General features: G+C 37.8%; 1 protein-coding gene across 2 annotated transcripts in view; it reads right to left on the reverse strand.

The window, feature by feature from the left end:
* ADCY8 (adenylate cyclase 8) overlaps positions 1-21,182 on the reverse strand; it is a 129,568-nt gene that overhangs the window by 24,597 nt on the left and 83,789 nt on the right. Inside the window, exons 8-11 of one of the 2 annotated variants that reach the window (XM_065054417.1) lie at positions 15,599-15,796; positions 8,900-9,000; positions 4,139-4,340; positions 673-762 (exon numbers count right to left, since the gene is read on the reverse strand). In XM_065054417.1, coding sequence (XP_064910489.1) covers positions 673-762; positions 4,139-4,340; positions 8,900-9,000; positions 15,599-15,796 — 591 coding nt within the window. The remainder of the gene's footprint in view (positions 1-672; positions 763-4,138; positions 4,341-8,899; positions 9,001-15,598; positions 15,797-21,182) is intronic. The other variant, XM_021298860.2, reaches the window with a different exon arrangement.

Here is a 21,182-nt window from a genome sequence, read left to right on the forward strand (position 1 = left end):
TAGAATGACAATCATGGCCATGAGCCATTTGGATTTAAAATAGCAACATCAACACCCACAGCCCAAATGTAGTTTAAATTAAGTCTTATCATAGAGCTTTAGGAGACATAGCATTCATTTTTTCTGAGTAGTTTTTCTTTAGTATAGTTCCTCTGTAAGAATGTCTGCATGATATCAGCAGTATCATGACACTGCCATATGACTTTCTAAGCAACATGCTTCTTTCATCTGCACATGGCCAACCCATTGATTTTGTTGCCTTCTGTCTCACCATAGAGTGGATTTTCTTTTCCCAAATACAAATTTGAAATAACTGTGGCAGAATCACTGCTGGTTTTGCTGTGTAAAAAGTACTAGTTTCCATTAGCTTCATATGAATTGTGTGTTTTATTTCAGTAGGTTCACTGAAATATTGCTGGATGTGTCTCTAGCATAAAGACACTGTATGAAGCTCAAAGGTTGAAACTTGGTTGTAATCCCCCAGTAAACCATGAAATTACTTCCTTCTGCAACCTGCCTCTTCTTTTTCTATCAGTATATGGGTAGATGCAAAGGTTCAGCTTCACAGTGTTGTTGAGGCACCACCAGTACATAGGGCATTGAGTCCAGGTAGTGGTTGCCACGTAACCTTTGTGGATCCATGCCTCAAATTCAAACAACCCTCAGAAATACCTCAGGGTAGGAACAGATGTCTGGAAAAGATGCAGATGAATTGAACGTCTGGTTCTTCAGGGCTACTGGTTTCTCCAAATCACACCACAGCTGTGAAGAAAGAAGAAAAAAAATCAGGACTGTATTGTTCACTGGTGACTGTGTGGCTGCCTGGATTCAGAGGTGGAACTGGCTGATCTGCTGCTCTCCATGCCAGCTCCACAACTGGCGATAAGGACTGAAAGGACAGCAAGAAGACACACTGTGGAGATGAAATGGAAAAGCTATTCCCGCTACAGACATTCAGCATTTGAATAGCTTTCCTATGCTCTCCTCTTGCCAAAGGGGAAAGATTAGGTCCTCCTCTGGGAATTTCAGAGGACTGTTGGACTCTTAAGAATTACACTCTCTAAATGATTATACTTTGCTATAAACTATAGAAAAATATTAAATTGGGAGCATAATTGTCTGCTAGCAGTTTTTTTCTGCGGCATTGCTATGGACAGTGTTATCCTTCTAGTGTGGGACAAAACCCCATGGCATCATGCAAAATTGGTTTGTAGTGTGGACCCTGTGATGCCTAGAATAGAAAGGAATGAAAATTCATTAATGATACAATTGTTTTGAGAGTGTAATACTGTCTTTTGCTGTTGTGACCTGAATTCATTGTAATGGTATTTCAAACCAACTGTACTAAATATAAACAAATCAGTAGTGTTGAGTTGCAACATACATCATGGTCTTAGAACACAGGAAAAAATAATTAATGGTTTCATATTTTGAAAGTTAAAGCAGATGGAGTCTCCTCTTACACATAATAATACAATCTGGATGTTTATATTAGGTCATTTCATCAACCTGGTGTGTACAAGCCAGTTCCCCTCTCTGTCTTACCAACAGAGTTAGAGAGTTTGTTTAATGAGGCCTGGTTTCTTATAAATAAATTCTAATGGATTTTGAACTTGGAACTCTCGTTTGTTCTTTCAGCAATTCAGTCATGTCTGCAATGCAGCAACATTTTCTAGGTTGTCTGTGCAGTCCTCTGTGACAACAGATAATTAATGGTACCTTCTGCAAGTTTGTGAGATGTACAGCACCTCTCTGCAGGACAAAGTGCCCTGGGAACCACTCTTGGTGTCTTTTTAAAAGAACTTCTGGATCAGAAACTTCATTCTCATTTTACAAGAGTAAGAATACGCTTGATATAAAGAACCAAAGAACCACAAGACTCATTTGACCCCCTGGTGAAAACAAAGCCTTATGGCCGTTGTTAGAAAGCATCTGAGACTTAGTCCCCTCCAAGTGGGTGAATTTGAATTCAGCAGAAGATATAACTTAAGGGTGAGCTGCATTACCTGTTTTTAAATACATGCAGGTCCCTCCTGAATGCTGCAGTCCACTATATGGAGCCTCACTGGCCGCTGTGGAACCTTTTTTTCAGTGGGGTACAGGAAGTAGTTAAAAGTAAACTATTAATACGGCAGGATTTTGACATATGAAATAATGAGGTTATATGTGGTTTCCTGTAGAGGTTAGGACTCAGTGACTCAAGTCATTGCCATTCTGAATATGTGACAATAAATATAATTGTTTAGTGCCTTATAGAAGCACATTGGTATCAGAGTAAAAAGAATTCTACTTTGACTGTTTTTGGATTAGCCATACCGTAAGATTGTAGTAGACAAAGTCTTAAAAAAATAATCCAGAGTCATGGAGAAATCTCATTATTGTCATATTCATAGCAAATTGTTAGGAGAGCCCTTTGGAGGTCATCCTAAAGAGCAAGATGAATTTCACTACAGTCTTTCCCAACAGATATTTGTCAAATTTGATTTAAAAACCACTAAATTCTACAATACTCCTTAGTGATCTACACTATAATATGGGGCTGTCCTTATCTTCAGGAAGTTTTCCTGTCGTTTACTGTATTTGTATTTTCTCTGTAAGGATAGCAATCAGTGGCTACATTCTTCTTTGTCTGGCTAGCTCTCCTGTCAGTGACTGCATAATATCACTAAAAAACCAAGATAGAAGCCAAATCCTAGCACATTTGCAATCCGAATTCAACCATGGAAGAATGAGAGCAATAGAATGTAATAAAATCTCATATCTGTTAGCAAAAGATGAGGCAAATCCTTGAAGTATCAGACTTCAGCATACTGAATGTAACGATATAATAATAATTATTATTACAGGATAATTGTTATTGCTGTTGTGTTGTTACAGTTTCTATTGCTATTACTGTCACTAGATGCTTTCTTGGACTCATCTAGAAGGAAATAAATTTTTACAAATAATAAAGTTCAGATTAAAAAGCACTGCTACATCCACAGCCAAAAGGTGCCCTACAAGATGGAAGAGTGATGAAAATGTTACTTTTAGTCTATCAGTGAGATATTTACCTTCTTCTTGGCTCAGGCCTGAACAGCTGCCAGGTTGTCTGATGTGATAATCTGCCTAATTCATGCAAAGCTGTCTCATATTTCTGAAGATATCCAGATAATCAAGGCCCTATTGCATTCATATTTGTTTTATATGTTTTACAAAGACCCTACTCTTATACCATGGCACATTGTACAGAGCCAGGCCCGCAATATTCAATTACCAATATCTTTTTCTAACCACAACTGCTAAGCAAAGCTTGGTACATGAATTTTTCTCACTTATATATAAGGTATAGGTATACTGATGATATAGATATACTGATATATATCAGTATATATCAGATAAATTAATAAACTTTGCTCTATATTCATCACACTTTAGGGTCTTATTGGACATATATATACTAGGAACCCAGACAGACTAAAATCAGTGTGGGCAGTAGAAAGAAGAAAATATCTTTATTGAGACCAGTATGATCAGAAGAATTGTTGGGGGATGTTTTTCTGTTTATCTGCACTGACCATAAAGCAAGCTGAGAGTAACTATGCCTATTTTTTTGGTACATACTTAAGGTGAACCTGGACCAAAGGTTTTTTTAAACCCTTTCATTTTTTTTTAAATGAGCAAGGCATGTTTAGAATTTATACTTCCTAACTTCTTTTTACATGCTGTGGTTACTGGCTCAGCTTTCTCTGCTCAGTCCTTTTTTAAAGGTGTTTGCTGGGTTCATTGACACTTCTCATCTTTTTTAGCAATATAATTAATAGGAGAACTGTGAGATGAAGAACTTGATATCTATAAGCATTACTTGGACTGACAGTTTTTAAGAAAGTGTGGTCCTCAAAGGGTAGATATATTGAACAGAAAGTAGCAAAAGGGTTTTAAAAATAGATGATACTCATAAGGAAGGAATAATTAGCTATTTCAGAAATATACAGTTTAAGCAACAGAGACTGAATTTCCTGAAGCTGTGGTACTTTGCCTTTTACATTTAAACCATAGCTGCCTTATAAACACATTAGTTAACAAGTCCTGCAGCAAGTTTAATAATTCATAAATCATCTTTCCCTGTACAAAATTCCCCAGTTCCGTATAAGCTTACAATATTGATGATGGCTCCAAGAAAATTAATCAGAATGGATGCAAATATGATGACATTCCTGGCCAGGTAGGTCTCATTAATCCAGCAGCAAGTTTTCCGGAGCATTAAGGGTAAACATTTGTAATCCTCTGCTGTGGTGATTAACACAAGAGCGGAGTGCAGCATGATCAAAATAGAAAACTGAATGACCATTGGTATCACCCTGGGAAGAAAACAAAAAGAGAACCCAGCATTAAACCTCAACACAACACGACTGCTAATAAAAATAAATGTCTAAACAGCTAAGACTAGGAAAAGCCAGTTGTAATAAATCTGAAACAAGGTACTCTATGATCCAAACATGTTTAAATAAAACATGTTATTTGGCATACCCTACAAATTTTGTTCTTGAGAATGTGACACTTAATTACGTATTTTTAAGTGCATACACAGGACAGACAGTTCACAGAATCACAGAATGGTTAGGGTTGAAAGGGACCTAGTCCACCACACCTGCTATAGCAGGTTCACCAGAGCAGATCACACAGGAATGTGTCCAGGGGGGTTTGAATGTCTCCAGAGAAGCAGACTCCACAAAACCTCTCAGCAGCCTGTTCCAGTGCTCTGGCACCCTCAGAGCAAAGAAGTTTCTCCTTATGTTTAGATGGAACCTCTTATGCTTCAGTCTGTGCCTCTTGCCCCTCATCTTATTGTTGTGCACCTCTGAAAGGAGTCTGGTCCTATCCTCTCGACTCTTGAGATATTTATGAGCATAAATAAGATTCCCTCTCAGCCTTCTCTTCTCCAGGCTGAACAGACCCAGCTCTCTTAGCCTTTCCTCATAATAAAGATGCTGGACCCTCTTGGGTAATTCCTTGTTCTTCTTAAACTGGGGAGCCTAGAACTAGACGCAGTACTCCAGATGTGGCCTCATGAGGGCAGAGTAGAGAGGGAGGAACAACCTCCCTTGACCCACTGGTCACACTTTTCTTAATGCATCCCAGACGCCATTGGCCTTCTTGGCCACAAGGGCACATTACTGGATCGTGGTCAACCTGTTGTCGACCAGAGCTTCCAGATCCTTCTCTGCAGTGCTGCTTTCCAGCAGGTCCATCCCTACCCTGTACTGGTGCCTGGGGTTATTTCTCCCCAGGTGCAGGACCCTACACTTGCCCTTGTTAAACTTCACCAGGTTCTTCTCTGCCCAGCCCTCCAGCCTGTCCAGGTCTTGCTGGATGTCAGCACAGCCTCTGGTGTGTCAGCCCTTCCTCCCAGTTTGGTATCATCAGCAAACTGGCTGAGGCTGCACTCAGTCTCTCAATCCAGGTCATTGATGAACAGGTTGAACAATTCAGTTCCTTTAGTAAACCATTAAAGACCATGATTTCTTCTAGTCCAACTTTCATTTTGTTTTTCTAAATTTATTCCTTTTTCTTGCTAAAATGTGGGACCTGGAGTCAATGGAGTTACTGACATGGCTGAGAAATATGGCAAATTGTTTTACTTTGCTGAGAAGAAAGCACTCAGCACTTCACAAGTCAAGATTTTGTACCTATTTTTGCCAGTCATATTCTTCCTGTGTCTCCTTACCCAAAGATCAAACCCATGCAAAATAAAAACATCTTCACTGCTCCTGCAGGTCTCTCCCCTCTTCATTCTGCTTTCCCAATGCCTTTTTGCTAGAAGGAGAATGATTGAACTTTAGGCTTTGAATTAGGTAATTAAAATTTCTAATAACCTAGTTGTATACATGCCAGTTCAATACAGTGGTTTAATCATATTGTCTCACAGAAAAAAACCTTGAAAGGGGACTATCAGTGTGCTCCAGGGAGACTTTGAACTTCCAGGTGCCTGAATGTAGGTTAGCTGTACCCTGCTCAAAAAGCCTTTCGTAAACATATCTTTTGTCTTATTGAAAACATGAAGTTTCAGATTTTACTATACAGCAGCATTTAAGGGTGCAAGTTGGAAACAGAAGTGAAAACAACACAGCTTTTCTTTCATCATTTTTCAGCAGGTCAGTCAGATCTACTCCCTGAATCTTGAATGGATAATAACTTGACCTAAATGAAATTCTTCTCAATTTCAGGCTATTTCAGTTTGCTTTTAGAAAAGCAAATTCTAAACTCATACAGATCTGAACTAAAATCTGTTTAGGATACAATTCGTCTCGTTGCACAGAAGTCTTAGATTTATTCAGGTCCACTGACTAGCCCATTCTCTAGTGGCTATACTTTGAACCCATGCTATACACACTGACAGATAATCGTGAGACTAATTCCTTGTTTCCCACACTACAGCAGTATTCTTCAACAGCCTTCTTGCTTTGCAAAGCCAAATAACTGAGATCCTCTTTGGAACTGATAGTTTCTATCTGTATCTCTGATATATATAGACAGTCTATATATGTAGATGTAGCCTACCAATTCTGCAGACCTAGCCTGACCCAGATCTAAGTCAAACTAAATTAAGGCCTTCAAAAAGATTAGGGTCAAGCTTCAAGAGGTCAAACATGAGGACACTAAACAGGAGTTGTTATTTTGGTCTGCCAGACTCTACATGTAAGGCCCAGTGCTACTGAGTTAAGGTACTATAAAGGGAACATCTAGGGACCTGAGTCCAATATATCAATCCAAAATGCAGCATAACCTGCTTAGGTGCCTGAGAAACCACTTGCATTTGTTTGTAATAAATATATAGGCAACAAAAATTCTTCCACTGTAGCTATTCAACTGAACATTGCTGTGTTTTTCTCTTGTCTAAGACTGTTTGAGATAAAAACAAAACTGAAGATTTCACACCGATGACCTCCTAGAGGATCAATCCAGTATCTGTGCTAAGATTTTGTTGGCAGCATGCTGACAGGATCAAGTACAGCAGAAGACATAGCCATGGTTAGAGGAATAGGAACAAACAGCTGTAATACTCTTCTGTCCATGGGCTTCTTCCAGAAGTAGAACAAATTTTTTAGGGGTTCCCTTATCGTCAAAATAAAGCGAATTTTGAAATGGAGTTTTTGCCTTATCTCTTTCTCGTGTATAGTCTTAAATCAAGAGTGGAGTCAGAAGGAAAATTTATGTAAAACACAAGTTGCAGAGGTTTGAATGAACAAGTTTGAAACCTGTTTTTATCCCCTCCCAAGAATAACCTAGTGAAAACTTCACAGAATTAAGAGCAGTTCAGCAGCTTGCTCTAGTACGAACCACCTCTCATGTGGGGGTATAGAAAGTTCATTGCAAGAAATTAATCAAACTCCCAGGCCTCTCAGATGGACAAGATGAATCACTGCAAGGTTGGCAACGTAACTTAATGGCTTCATAGAGGATAATTACAGCAGAAATATGACATTATTTTATGTGACTTAAAGTAAATTCCCCAACTCAATATTTCAAAGAATGAAAACTATTGGAAAGACTTTTGAATTCAGTGCCTACACTGTCAGAAAAATGTATGAATGGATCAGATATTTGTCCTGCAGGAGTCAGATATAAACTGAGATAAAATTCTGAAACTCCCATACACAGTAGATGCAATAATAGAAATATGATTCCCTTCTTTAACATACAAACTAAGGCAACCTATCTGGAAAACTCCCTGAAGATCCTTAGTAAGATACATTTTTGATTATTTAAATAATATGTTTCCTTCCACCAAATTCCTAGAAATCCCCAAAAGACTCCGGTCAGAAAATATTCAAACATGTACTTAAGCAAATACAAAATTCTGTCCTCATTCAACAGGGCTCTGAAGCATTCACTGAAAGACACTTAAATGTGTCGTTAGGAAATGCAGAAGTTACCATGAGGAGTGTAAATCTTCTTGTACATATGGAGAAAAAAAAATAACAGCTACCAGAAGTGAAGAATTTTGAATGTGTATTGGGAGAAGAAACTTTAAAAAGCAAACAAACAACTAGTATTGGAGTAACATAGCACATAGGAACAGCAGGTCTGTTAATGCTCAAGATACTTTCCCAGCTAAGAACTACAAAATACAAGGGACATGACTGCTGCAGAGTGCAGTTACCTGCCTGCATCTAACTACCATTTTGGTATTCTTAGACATAAACATGGTGAATCAGGTCTTCCAGAGATGATCCAAGAAATATTGCTGCATTATTGTAACACAGTGTCTTATTTCTTATATAAACACTGGATTTTTCAAGGTTATTCTACAGGCAGCCATAAGTTAAGGTTCATCTGAGTGTTAGAAACGACCCAAGAATTGTGTTCTTCTGGGCATTTCCATTTTAGCACATGTTTTGCCAAAAAACAAATGGGACCAGGGCCTGTTTTAGTGTCAGTCATGTTCTGCTGGCTCTGCTGTGATGCTAGAAAACTGTTCTTAATCCTTGTACACACTCTTGTGTTCTCACTATTAAACAGTAGACAAAAATGCCAATTGATGGGTTTGACTGTGTGAAATGTGGACACAGAGGTCTCAGCTGTGTCGCGTTTTCTTCTACCTTGATAGGAAGTTGTTGCTTGGTCAGCCCCATATAAAAGCAGGAGTGGGAAAAATTCTACCTGATCACCTCCTTGATTCTTCTTAATGGCACAAGGTTGTTTTCCCCAGCTAGGTAATATGTATCATCAGCAACAAAGCACAACAGTACAGTGTTCTTGTGTGGCATGTAAGAAACAAACCCAAGACAAATATTTCTGAATACTTTTGGAGAACAAGAAGATTGTATTGGTTCATTGCATGTCACTCCTTGAAGAGTTATCCTGCTGTTTCCCCAAAAGTTCATTGAGATATAGAGAGATACATTTCTTTATTTACCTGGAAGAAGGAAGTAAGCTTTGGATAGCGGTGATAAATACAAGAACAATAAATGCACACACCAAGTTTGATTTGAATACTTCATCCCGCATTTGAGAATACTAGAATAAAAAAGAAACAGAAGAGTAAATTAGCTGTTAACCCATAAAGACAGATGCATAAAGGACACCTTGGGGAAATCAGCAGAGCTAACAAATCGATAAACCTGAAGTGGTTTTTTGAAATGAAAGACAACAAATAAATCATTAATAAGCTGGTAAAATACTTTATCCAAGAGAGCAAAACTCTGTAATTTGCAATACAAAGTTGATTTACTTGGTTGCCTCTTCTTCAAAATTATTGGATTTAAAAATCTCCAGGTAGATACCAGGGACTTGTGCTGCTGACTAGAATACTAAATACTGAACAGCTTAACCAGAGGAACCATGGGTTTCCTCGCTTGAAGACAAACACTGAAGTCAGCTGTGACTCATGATGTTGGGGAGATTTCTCCATGCTTGTCAAGCTGAGACCATTCTGTTTTATTTTTCTTCCTTTAAAATTTATTTATTTATTTTCAAGAAAAGTATGTCGTTTGGGACATTCTGTGACTATTAGGGATGTGAGTCATGATCTCTGTATCCTGACTTATCCAGAGCCTCTGCAGAAACTTGGTAATATGGCCACTCTCCAAGGAGAAAATGAAGGTAGTATTATGTAAAAGACCATTCAAGGTACATTATTATTATTATTATTACAATTTATTGCAAAAGTAATTTTCTCCATGGTTTCAAACCCCTGAAAATGCTAGCTGGTTCCCCTTTTATTTGAGTTACCAAAAAAGGAGTAATGGATACATGGGTGTATCAGTTGAAGTGGAAATGTTACCCAAGTCCTCAGCTGCTATTTATCACTGCTCATTCAGTAAAACTCCCATTGTTTACAGCAGACAAAGATTGGTCTATAGACATATTTTTGTAAATCACTTTGTTCTATACTGATGCCACTACATTTTCTTCACACAATAAAAAAATCCCGCAGATGCCTGCCCTGGTCATTTTTCCTTCTCTGAACAAAAACTCCTACAGTTTTGAAGTAGCTAAGAGTTGCATGTGCAAAACAAAAGGAAACCAGAGTCAAAGAGACATCAGACTCTTACCCCTGCAATTTGGAAAAGAGGAAAATTACATGCGTAGAGAGCATTATAATTGAGAAATATGGAAAAAAAATTAGAAATGTATAAGGAACATGCATTAAGAGAGTTCATCTATGAATTCTTGCATTTTATAGCTAATCTGTTCTTAAAATAAGATTCTATCTAGACTTAGACCATATTCACTACATGAACCTTTGGCAGGGATGTCATCTCAGTTATAAACCTCTGGTCAAAACAATCTCAAGATCCTGAAATGATCCCAGTCACATTTATTATGAGTAAGAGAGGGGCTTATTTGTCAGCCAAAATCAGACATCTATCATTCCGAATCCTCCTTTGCAGTGATTTACCCTGTGTTTGCCCTTGGCAGAAGCTGTATGACTTTGATGTGATTTTTGATGGTGCTCGCAGGCAACTCCACTTCATTTTCCTGCTGGAAGCACAGAGGTACTGACCTTGATTTCGTGTGCAGCAAAACAGAACTGCATCAGTCTGCTTAAATAATGGACCAGGGCTTTTTTGGTTGTGGCATAAAAAGAACCAAAGGGAAAAAGAAAGGTATGTTCCTTAAAATATAACGTGAAATCCAAACTGTTCCTTAGGGAAATTATAGCAAAATAACTGAACGAAACACAAACATGGAATTGCCTTCTGTGTTGAGCATTATGTCAAAAGGATGAATGCTGTCCTCTAATCAGTAAAAACGTGATGAGAACTTGTTAGCATGTCTGAGGCAGCACAAACACCAATGATAAATGTCGCACTTCTGTAGCTGTCCACTCCTTAATGACTTGGAGAAGTAATTGAAGGATAGGCTAAACCTCAAGGCACTTCCATAAGTATGGGAAGGCATGTACCCAACTACAGCCACGCAGAGCGGTAGGAAGAATCATGATGTGACCTACTCTGCAAAGAAAACCTTTGCTGCGGCATCCTACAGACCTACTTGTGCTGGCGTGACTTGCTCGTCGTGTAGCGAGGGCTCACGCTGCTTCCCATGGGGCTGGAGATATTTACCTGTGCTGGTGGAGGGGACGCTTTACCCACTGGCTCCCCCAGCCAGCTGAAACTGAGCTTCTGTAAGAAAGGCCAGCTTTCCTCTGCCAAGTAATGCTGCTTATTCTCCATGGCTCTTTGAAAGGAGAGTACCATTAATAAAACGGGCTTTACATGTTGAACTCAAGAATGTGTTTGTGCACCAAGGAGGAAGATTTTTCATCTTATCCTCACTGTTGATCTTTCACTCAGATAGGATCTTATGGCTGAAAAGGGAGACCATGGCTTTTTCTCTTCAGAGCATTGGTGTTTGTGCCAAAGAAGACATATGAGGAAGCTTAAGGCAGGAGAAGAGATGAATGAACTCCTGAGAAGACCAAAGGGTAGAAACAGATGCAGTTGTTGACTAATGACAGAAAACAAGATGCCAAACAAGCCCAGAGTTTTCTCAGTGTTTTTTGAAGACCTTCTTGCCATGGGAAGTTTCTGGGCTGAAGGAAAGAGGTGAGGTCTATGTCTGCAAGGTTACAGCATGGAAGAAGGGCAAAATTTGTTTCTTACTAATTTATTTTCTATTTATCTCACCCATCAGAAATTCTGAAATAGAACTCAGATATGTAAATCTAATGTTTGACTTAAGAAAATCTGTACCGTGAAATGCAAAGCCTTTTTGATATTTTCAGTGTGCTCACCTCACAGAAAATGTATAGATGCTTCATCTGTAAGCCCAGTCTGATTTACTATCCCAATACACAGGAAGACTTAGAGTGTCTTCATACAAGTCTTTACATTGGAAACTTTCATTAACAAAAACCCTACCAGAAGATAAAATTCCCTGCTCTGTTACAGTTCTTTATCTTATATGAAAGTACATGGTACTGATATTTCTGAGTCACTGCTATTGAAGTAGAACATCATAATGATATCTTTTAATTATTGGAAATCATCTAAAGTAGTATCAGATTTTCCTTATGAGCTATTACATATTTGGAAACCCTTAGTGTATTTTTATGCTACTATTAGAAGTACTCTCCTGTGATGAGTCTTTTGCTCTATCTGCCTACATCCTATTTGTGAAAATAACCTCTAGCAAAATTGAGAGTGAACTTGTCTCTAAATGAGATATCAAGTGCTATTGAGTAAAATACAGGTTAATAATGACTAGTCCATTTAGGTAAAAAATCTACAAAATATACCAGGTGAGGATCATGCACAAATCCTCTTAAAAAATAAAACATTACAAAATTGATGTGGAAGTATACCTTCTGTCTCAGGAAGTTAACATATTCATTAATGCAACCATTACTGCTTTCTGTGGAATCTACATTTATGCTGTCACCAAGAGAGACACAGATTGGTGTGATAGGAGAGGAGTGGGAAGATGCACCAGTGGTTTAATGTGCTGTGATATACCAGTCTGTTTAAACCATTGTGGAGCTGTACTAGCTGCCATGGTAGTCTTGGGAATGATGATTCAAGATTTATTTTTTTTTTTTACCTTTTGAAACCCTAAAGAAAGCAAAACAGCACTGTCATTGCTAGCGTAAATCTGCTGTCTGCAATTGTTTTACAGTGAAACAAAGAAATGAAAAAACCCAGATTGTTTGAATAGAAGTCCAGTATGACATTTCAGATCTATTCAAGTCACTCCAAAAGATTTATGATCCCATGGGATAGTAGTCCTGTTACTAAAGCTGGAGGAAGAAATATTGTCTATTGTTCCTACGGTTACTCATTTCTCTGTGGCTTGAGGTACAGAGCTTTAACACAATTCTCATTGAACAAGATTAACGTAACACTTCTTGATCAGGAATTTATCTATGGGTAGTGGTTGTTCTGTCTAGAAAATAACTGTATAGTCTGGGGCGAGAAGTACTTACAAATGAAAGAAATAAGTGTTAGGCAGATGCCGGAGCTGCCTGAAAGTGAAGGAACAGGATTTTACACAGGAGAATTTACTTCAGATCTACCTCTGACTTGAAGCTGCCACTGGTCTGTACAGAAAGTGACTGGCATCAAACAGTACCAGCGGCGTGAGATGGGGGTCCACAGACACACTCTGTCTACTTGCTCAACACTGCGGGGAGCAGCTCAAGATGCTGATGCAGAAGGTCATGTAAGCAGTTGCAAAATGTTAATGACTAGAAGAAAGCATAACTCCAGACTGAAAGGTTAGGGGTACGGTGGGGAGAGCAGAGGGAAAAGGCTTCTGAAATAGCTTTATGAAGCTCCAATTTAAATGAGTTTGTTTTGGTTTCTTTCCTAAATGGGCAGGAAGGGAGAAAGTGATAGATGTATAAGATAACTTGGAGGAAAGAGTTACTTTCTGTAGGAAAACAGTTTACACATTATTTTTTTCAGACTGACTGTAGATTATGGTTTAACACTGAGGCTACTGGGGCAAACTTGTAATTACTGCACAGGCAAATGAGGAGGGAATGGACATTTCCCACGTTGTCCCACAAGAGGTTCCCCATGCCTATAATGAAGATGTGATTCATTTTCCTTAAGCCGCATAATCCCTTTACACCCTGGTGCATTCTTACTCCTTCTCTGAGCACACCCATAGTGTCCCAGCACCCTGAGCACAACCAAGGAGGTTGCTGACCAGTGACTAGCCAACTGTTGGAAGTGGATGAACCAGAGCAAGTAAAAAAGTGCTGATATTTTTTAAACATTTATTCTTCTGTAGCTCTAAAAATGAGCATGATTTAGAGGACAGACAGAAGATTCATACTACTTTACAAAAATGATTTTCTATTTGTATTGCCTGTGCTTACCAGCTGGGACTAACACCTAAGGAAATATTGAATGAAAGCACCATTTTCTCAGCATTGCAGTGCAGGCTGGTACTGGAAATATCATAAAGAGGAGAAAATGTACCAAAACGGCTCAAAATGTTGACTTTTAAATAGACTTTTTGTCATCCAGATGCAATTCAAAATGTTATTGATATTTAAAATCTGACCTATGTAATGTGATGGATTAGAGCATCTTTTTCTTCCCTGTGGCTTTAATTGTTTGTAAATGAAAATCTACCCTTTCTGTATAGATTCTCCTTGTGGCTGCTAATTGTGAAGTCTAAAATAAGAAGAAGGTCTGTATTCTGAACATGGGATCTGGTTTTGGGCAGTGTCCCTTTACTCCAACCCATGCTCAGGCCTCATTTTTATTAAATAGTAATGTAAGACTAAGTGAACCATTTACTAGATTTTCATTCATCAAGTTGTTTGTGCTCATGCCGTTTCTTCTTTTGCACAAGAAAATCCTAATATACCATCCCCCACCTTCTAGGTTAAATGCTATTTTGTCTAGACTTTTTCACTTTATCTTTTGACCTTGTGCCTTGAGAAGTTTAAAGATTACTCATGGATTTTTTGCCTTTGGGTGGTAATTCACAGGATATCAGAAATCTTGGATTTCTCTTCCTCTGGTTCCCTGACAGATTTGCTTGATGACTAGATTGAAATAAATATTATATCTTCGTATCTTCTGTTGCAGCAGTCATGGCTAATTCGATTTTGGGAATTCTACCTTGTGTCCCACAGTCATAAATATCTTCATGAAGAAATTGATTTTTTTTTTTTTTTTTTAATGAATCTTTCTTTTTCCTTCTACAGCATTGCTTGTGAAATAGGGGCTTAGATACACTTCAAACGGAATTCTTCTTTTCTAGTGGTTATATTTAAGGTCTCACCACTGATACCACCTGAGGACTAGTTTCCCATAAGTCAAGTTAAAAAGTGTATTTTCTAGTGGAGGTTAAAGTGAAGATGGAGAAGTGAGCCTCCATGCTTGCAATTCTCTGTTATTTGTCTTTCTTTTCAGTCTAAGTGCACATCCTGTTGCAAACCTACTGTTGCTGCATTGTAATAGTATATAAGTCAATAAAATCATTTGAGATCTGTGCAACCCCACCCCATGTCATCAGTTTGCAAGGAAAGTTGTCCCATTGGATTCGCTTACATCTGGATGTAGACTGAAATAAAAATTAGTGAGATCTTACTGCTGTTGAGAAGCAGTAAAGACATGAACAATATTTACCTCTTAGAAAGAAATGTTAAAAAAGGATGTTTAAAACAAGGAGTTGACAAACTAGTTTTGACTTGAAATAAACATGGCAGCTGTCTAGAGGACATCAGATGGGTTTTATGACTAAATGAAAGAAACATATCTATATAAATATAGATATATATGTTGAATAGAAGTGTCAGTTTATTAATATACTCAATCACCGTTTGTGCCAAAGCAACTTGTCGTCTGACAGAAAACTGCTTGTACTCTACAGCAAATGAAATGGGCAACAGGCTGTTGTTGTTTTCAGAAGCAGAGTTTGCTCAGTGTAGGCATTTTCCAATTGTAATCATTGCAGCACTATAACCCCTCCATCATGACATTGTTTATTATGACCTCTAGCTAGTCTCAACTTCTGAAAACTGAAACAGAATTAAGAAGAAAAACAAAACCAGGAAACAAACAATGCAGGCTAGAACCTACAGCTTCTCTACTTCAGCAGATATTTATTACAGTTTGAGTTGCGAATAATGCAGCTACCAAGACCCAGCTACCTTATGCTCCAGGCTGGAGTCTTTAAACATCAGTGAAAAAGGCTTGATATGCTCTCTTCTCAATTTATCGCCACTCCGTAAGTCGATGGTGTGCTCTATTCGCTTGTTAATTTCCTCAGGCCCAGACTGGACATGCAAAGCTTGTGCAAGATGGTTTGGAAGCAGATTTATTGAATTTCTTGTTAGGGCAGCCAGAGTCTAGGGGAAAGCACATGCAAAAAGAATAAACCTGCTGGTCCCCTTGGGTTAAAAATGCAATGTTTTAGATCATGTTGCATTGCAAATCAGTACAGCATTCCATGCAATTCATTCAATGAAATCTATTGAAGTGTAAAATAATGTCTGTTCCACTAAACACATACAGTACCTCAAGGTGAGTACGTTAATACCCTCTTTTATACAGACTAGGAGGTTTGCTGCTGCACTGAATGCTAAGAATACGTTCCCCTTTTCAGATTCTGCTAATTAATTATTAGAGCATGCATGAATGGAGTACACACCAAAATCACAGCAGGGTATCTAACTCATTGGTGTGTTTTAACAACTGAGAACATAAGCTACAGGAAACAGAAGTCAGAAAACAGAAGTAACAATGCTTTTCTTGATCTTAACGTTACTGGATGTGTGTAGTTAAGGAACAGATAGTTAGGCAGGAGTGAAGAAGATGAGATTTCTGATTACTTCAGCATTGGTTTTCAAATAATATATTCTTCTTCACTACTGGTATATTTCAGCCAGTCTAGATTACAGACAGGTTATATGATTTAATTTAACTGTAAGTCATATTAATATTTTAAATATTATCTCAAATGCATTATTCCTTTCGTGTTTTGTTAACTAATCAAAAGAAAAAAGAAAAAGAAAATACTTTTGCACAGCTTTGCAAAAGAAAGCTAGCAAAGATAGTACAAAGGGTGCTTCACCTTCAGGAAAGAGGTAGAGTTTGCTTTCATAAAGAGAATGAATCAATCCAGTTTCATGGTATCATTTCAAGACATAAACCACAGTGAAGCAGCACTTTACCACTTGAATGAGAAAATAAACTCTACTACTTGTGATATTCCCAAGGATTAAGAAATGTTAATGAATTGAAAGAATATAAACCTTCATACATCACAGCATAAGACATTTTAGAATGATTATGGATGAGAACACAGTTCTGTTTGAGAAAATTTATCTCATAGGTCATTGCTGGAAAGATCTTTTGCTATACCTTCTGCTGGGCACTGCTGGAAACAGGAGTTTGGGATGGATTTGTCACTAGATTTCTCTGGAGAGTCAGTTCTTTTGTATAATGAGATTATGTACAGCAAATGATATAGGGAGATTCCCTTTTTCATATTCGAAGTATGGTCAGCAATTATTTTCAATGAATCTTGGTTATCACATTAAAACACAGGAAGGGTCTCAAGTACCCACTGTCAAACCCTCGTTGACAACTTTCTTTGCAGTCCAAAAGCAAAGTCCAAGTACTCCATTGTCACAGACAGTATTTCGTTTTCTCGTAGTCCACCATTTGGTGAGTATCTGAAGACCCCAATAAACAGGCAGAAAAGGATTGAAGTCTTTTGTCTGTTGAAGTGAAAAGCAACTTTCTTGTTTGCTTTAGTAGAGAAAGAACTTAAAGAGAGAAGTTTTGGCAAGCCACTCTACTCATGTCTCCTCATTTTCCCATCAGAAAGTCTGTATTATCAACATTTAGAGAAAAAAAAAAAAGGGTCAGGCAAACTTTTCTTATACTCAGGTTTCAGATATCCCTGAATATATATCTCAGCTTTAGAGCTAAGATGGAAACTCTAAGGTTAGAGCCAAATTCCAGATCGACTGTATTAATACATAATAAGGTACTACTTTAGTTATTACTATGTCTTCTAAACTGAGCTCTGCAGAAAAGTAATTATCAGTTTGTGGTGGCTGAAATCTTACAAGAGGGTCTGAAGCCGCTGTTAAAGGACAAGATCAAGTCAGAAGCTGTCGTGTGCATTAATTCCTCAGAATTAGTCCATAGAACTATAGCTCCACTGGAAATGAGGGTAAAGAAAGTCCCTAATGTTTTAAGTGGTCATTGTGTTTCATCAACATGAGGAGAATTCTCTCAATTCATTCTATTCAGTGACTAAATTTTGCTTCAAATTATATTTTAAAATTTGATTAATATGAAGAACTGTCTTCTTGCTGAATGTATGAAGAGGTTTACAATTCATGGTAGAAGAAGTTGACATGAAATCACCACTATGGCAATGGTGCCAGTAGTATTGGTGCAAAAATGAACTCAGAAGTTGCATTTATTTTCAGAGGATAACAAGGATATTCATATTTGAGTTTAATGGAGTCACCTCACTCTCATACACATACTCAAGACCACTGATTTCCTGTAATTAGTGAAAACAATGAAAAATATCATGCAAATTATTGTCCCAATAATATGTTTTAACCGCATTTTGTCTCTGTATCCCTCTCTTTGCTCTGCATCTTTTGAGACCTTTTCATAACAAGATAAAAAAATATTGGTTCTCCCTATTACCTCATTTACACTTTTGTGAACAGCTGTATGGAAGATACAGTAGTGAATCCTACAATGGGCTTTTGACCTTTCCTGTTGCTCACAATGACCATTCGTCATACAGGAACACATACATTATTCTGTTAGGAAAAAACCCAGCCAAGCTTGTGTTTGACACTAAAAGATGGGATTAATTAAAACAAACAAATAATAAAACTCCAACTTTAGAGATATTTTATCGAGATTTAAAAAAAAAAAAAAGTGTAGGTGGCATTAGATTTTACTTCCTTTCCACAAACTTTTCACACAATGAGTCCAAGCATCCTGACCTTAATAAAGAGGTGAATACTTAATCAGTGTCAAGAAGGTTTCACATTATTTTTTTCACACTGCAAACACCAGGTCTTGGAGGGATATAGGAAAACACAGGGTCATATTTATAATGTGTCAGGATACAGGTTGGATTTATTTCAAGAGGAAGACACCTAAATGAAGGTGCCCAGGTGCTCGCTGTCTAAACATCTATTACTGGCAATATACATTGTGGATTTTTAAATTGCCCAATCATAGGCAGCTATTGTCAGCTGAGATGCCCTAGGGTGTCCTGGACAACAGTCTGGAGCAGGGAGATATTGCACAAGACCTAGAGGAGCCCCATGTGCTGCTGCTGGGTGGTGGGGCCCAGCTGTGGTGTGCAAGGTTATCTCAGGCTAAGAAGTTGAATCAAGCTCTTTACTCAGTGTGTTTTGGTGTAGGTGTTTAGCACTATTTGAGACATCAGAGTCTCTTGCCTGGCTTCTAACTGATAGTCCAGATGATTTTATAGGCCTCTTATAAACCCTTTCTCATATGGATGTTTCAGGCACCCTAGAGCACCACAAGCAGCTCTTTAGTAGGTGAGCTGTGTAGGAGATCAACACCTGGGACAGTCAGTAGATAGACAAATGCTGGTGCCTCGGTTTTGAACTGAGTTCCACCCTGTTGTTTATACTTGCCTGTCATTTGGCAGTCTTTAAGTATAATTTTTGTGATAACTGGTAAGGGTAATTCCAGGCACCATTAAAATACACTTATACAAGACATCGACATCTTAATATGCTTTTGTCCTAATTCATGTCTTTACAGGCCCATCAGGTGCTTCTAGGACCACACAAAGTGACCATATAATGCTTTCAGATACTTTTGCAAGGCCCGGTCCAACTTTATCAGCTACTAATTTTAGAGGAGGAGGCCTTCACTCTCTTAAGACAAGATAACTTCTATCTGACTTTTTTTGCTTTAGGAAAGAAGCCCAGACACTTGTTTCAATAACAGAAAGCTCCATCCATATTGGGCATGGGCTGAATCACAGAGCAGGCGCTTCCATCCTTGGCTTATCTCACCATTAGAGCTAAGGCACACGGTGCTAAATGTGCTGTAGGTTATTCTGCACCTTATTAATATCTACACAACTTCATTTCATTGACTTCAGCTGCCCAGAGAAAATGACTTTGAGGTAAGGAATATGAACTGTGACAAATTTGAATTTGGCAAGAGAAATCACCAGAGCCTTTGTCATTGCATATTCTTCCTAACATAACTACAGCTAAAAGAAAGACATGTGAGCAGAGTTGCTCAAATTTTGTTGTAACTTATATCAAATAAAGAAATAATTTAAATGCTATTGGCAATTTTTCAAACATATGGAGTGATTTATTGTTGGGTTGCTGCTACTTGGATCCTCAATGTCTGCTGCTACCAGTGACCTTTAGGCTGCATAATTAATGTTATTAAATGTTTGCTTTGTCCAAGGCTGACACACTTCTGGAAAAAGGCTACTACAGCCTAGTATAATTTAAATCTATCATCTCAGTGCTGAAATACTTTATAAGCAGTAGTGTTTGTTGTCTCAACTTTAAAATTGAAAATACATAATTGAATCACACATGGAATAGCAGACTTTTAAAATCTTATTTCCACTAAAAGCTTATTGTAAATCTCTGTAATATAAAACTATAGCTATTTCCAGCAGAACAAAAAGTTCTGAAAAAGCGGTGAGAAACTGTTCTAAAAATGGATTTTTATTACCCTAAGACAAGAATTTGCTTTAAAACAACTGTTTAGTTAGACCTATTTCAATAATTTTCATGGACTTTTTACTAGTTTATTGAGTGGAAGTTGTTCAATGATTAAATGAAAAACACTAGTCCTTTATTTCATTTGTCCTCTTTGTTAGTATCAAAGTCAGGTTTAGCTGAGAAAATGATCAATGAAATGATAGCCTGCTCTGCACAGATATTTTGGACTACAGAAATTAGATTTTCTGAAAGGGAAAGAAGAAGAAACAGAGAGAGATCAGAAGATGTTCACAGCAGCACACACCCATACCTCCATTCCTAATTAAATGAGAATATAGAGACAAGTCAACGAAATACAGAGAATACTAAAAGGCAGTGTACATGCAGATACACAGATGTACAGAACATATATAAAACAAGTGTTTTATATAACAACAAACTATGCCATGCTCTGGTTCAGTCTGAAGAGACACACCGCCATAATTGATTGTGAAGGCTTATCGCTTCTGAGCAGATTTATAAGCAGAAGATGGTTGACAAAGCAAGACCTCCACACAACAACACTTGAAGTTCAACAGACAGTGCAGACAAATAGGACTAAGAATGTGCAGTAGAATTAAGGATATATCATGTCATTACAGATCCCTCAGAAAAACAGAAGAAAACTCCAGCTGACCATCTTTCATAAAGACTCATCAGTCTTTAAAATGCTATGAAACATGTGGTGTCTGAGTGCATTTTAACCTTTCCATCTTTAATTCCTCTGAGCCAGCAGGCTTCACAAAGCAGTTTTTGTGACTGTACAAGAATCCCTGCTTCCCAGGATGCTAGCAATTAGCCATGCAGTGGTTTTGGAAAAGATCTGATCAGAAGCAGTTGTTCTCATTTCGTGTTTCTAACAAGCTACACACAACATTAGACTAACTCACCTGCTAGTGAAGCTTAATTATGTCTTAAATTTTTATTTTTTTTATAAAAAACCAAAACAGAACAAAAAAAAACAGAATAATGAAGAATGGGCAAA

Source organism: Columba livia, chromosome 2 (genome assembly GCF_036013475.1).
Source record: "Columba livia isolate bColLiv1 breed racing homer chromosome 2, bColLiv1.pat.W.v2, whole genome shotgun sequence".
Lineage (NCBI taxonomy): Eukaryota > Metazoa > Chordata > Aves > Columbiformes > Columbidae > Columba > Columba livia.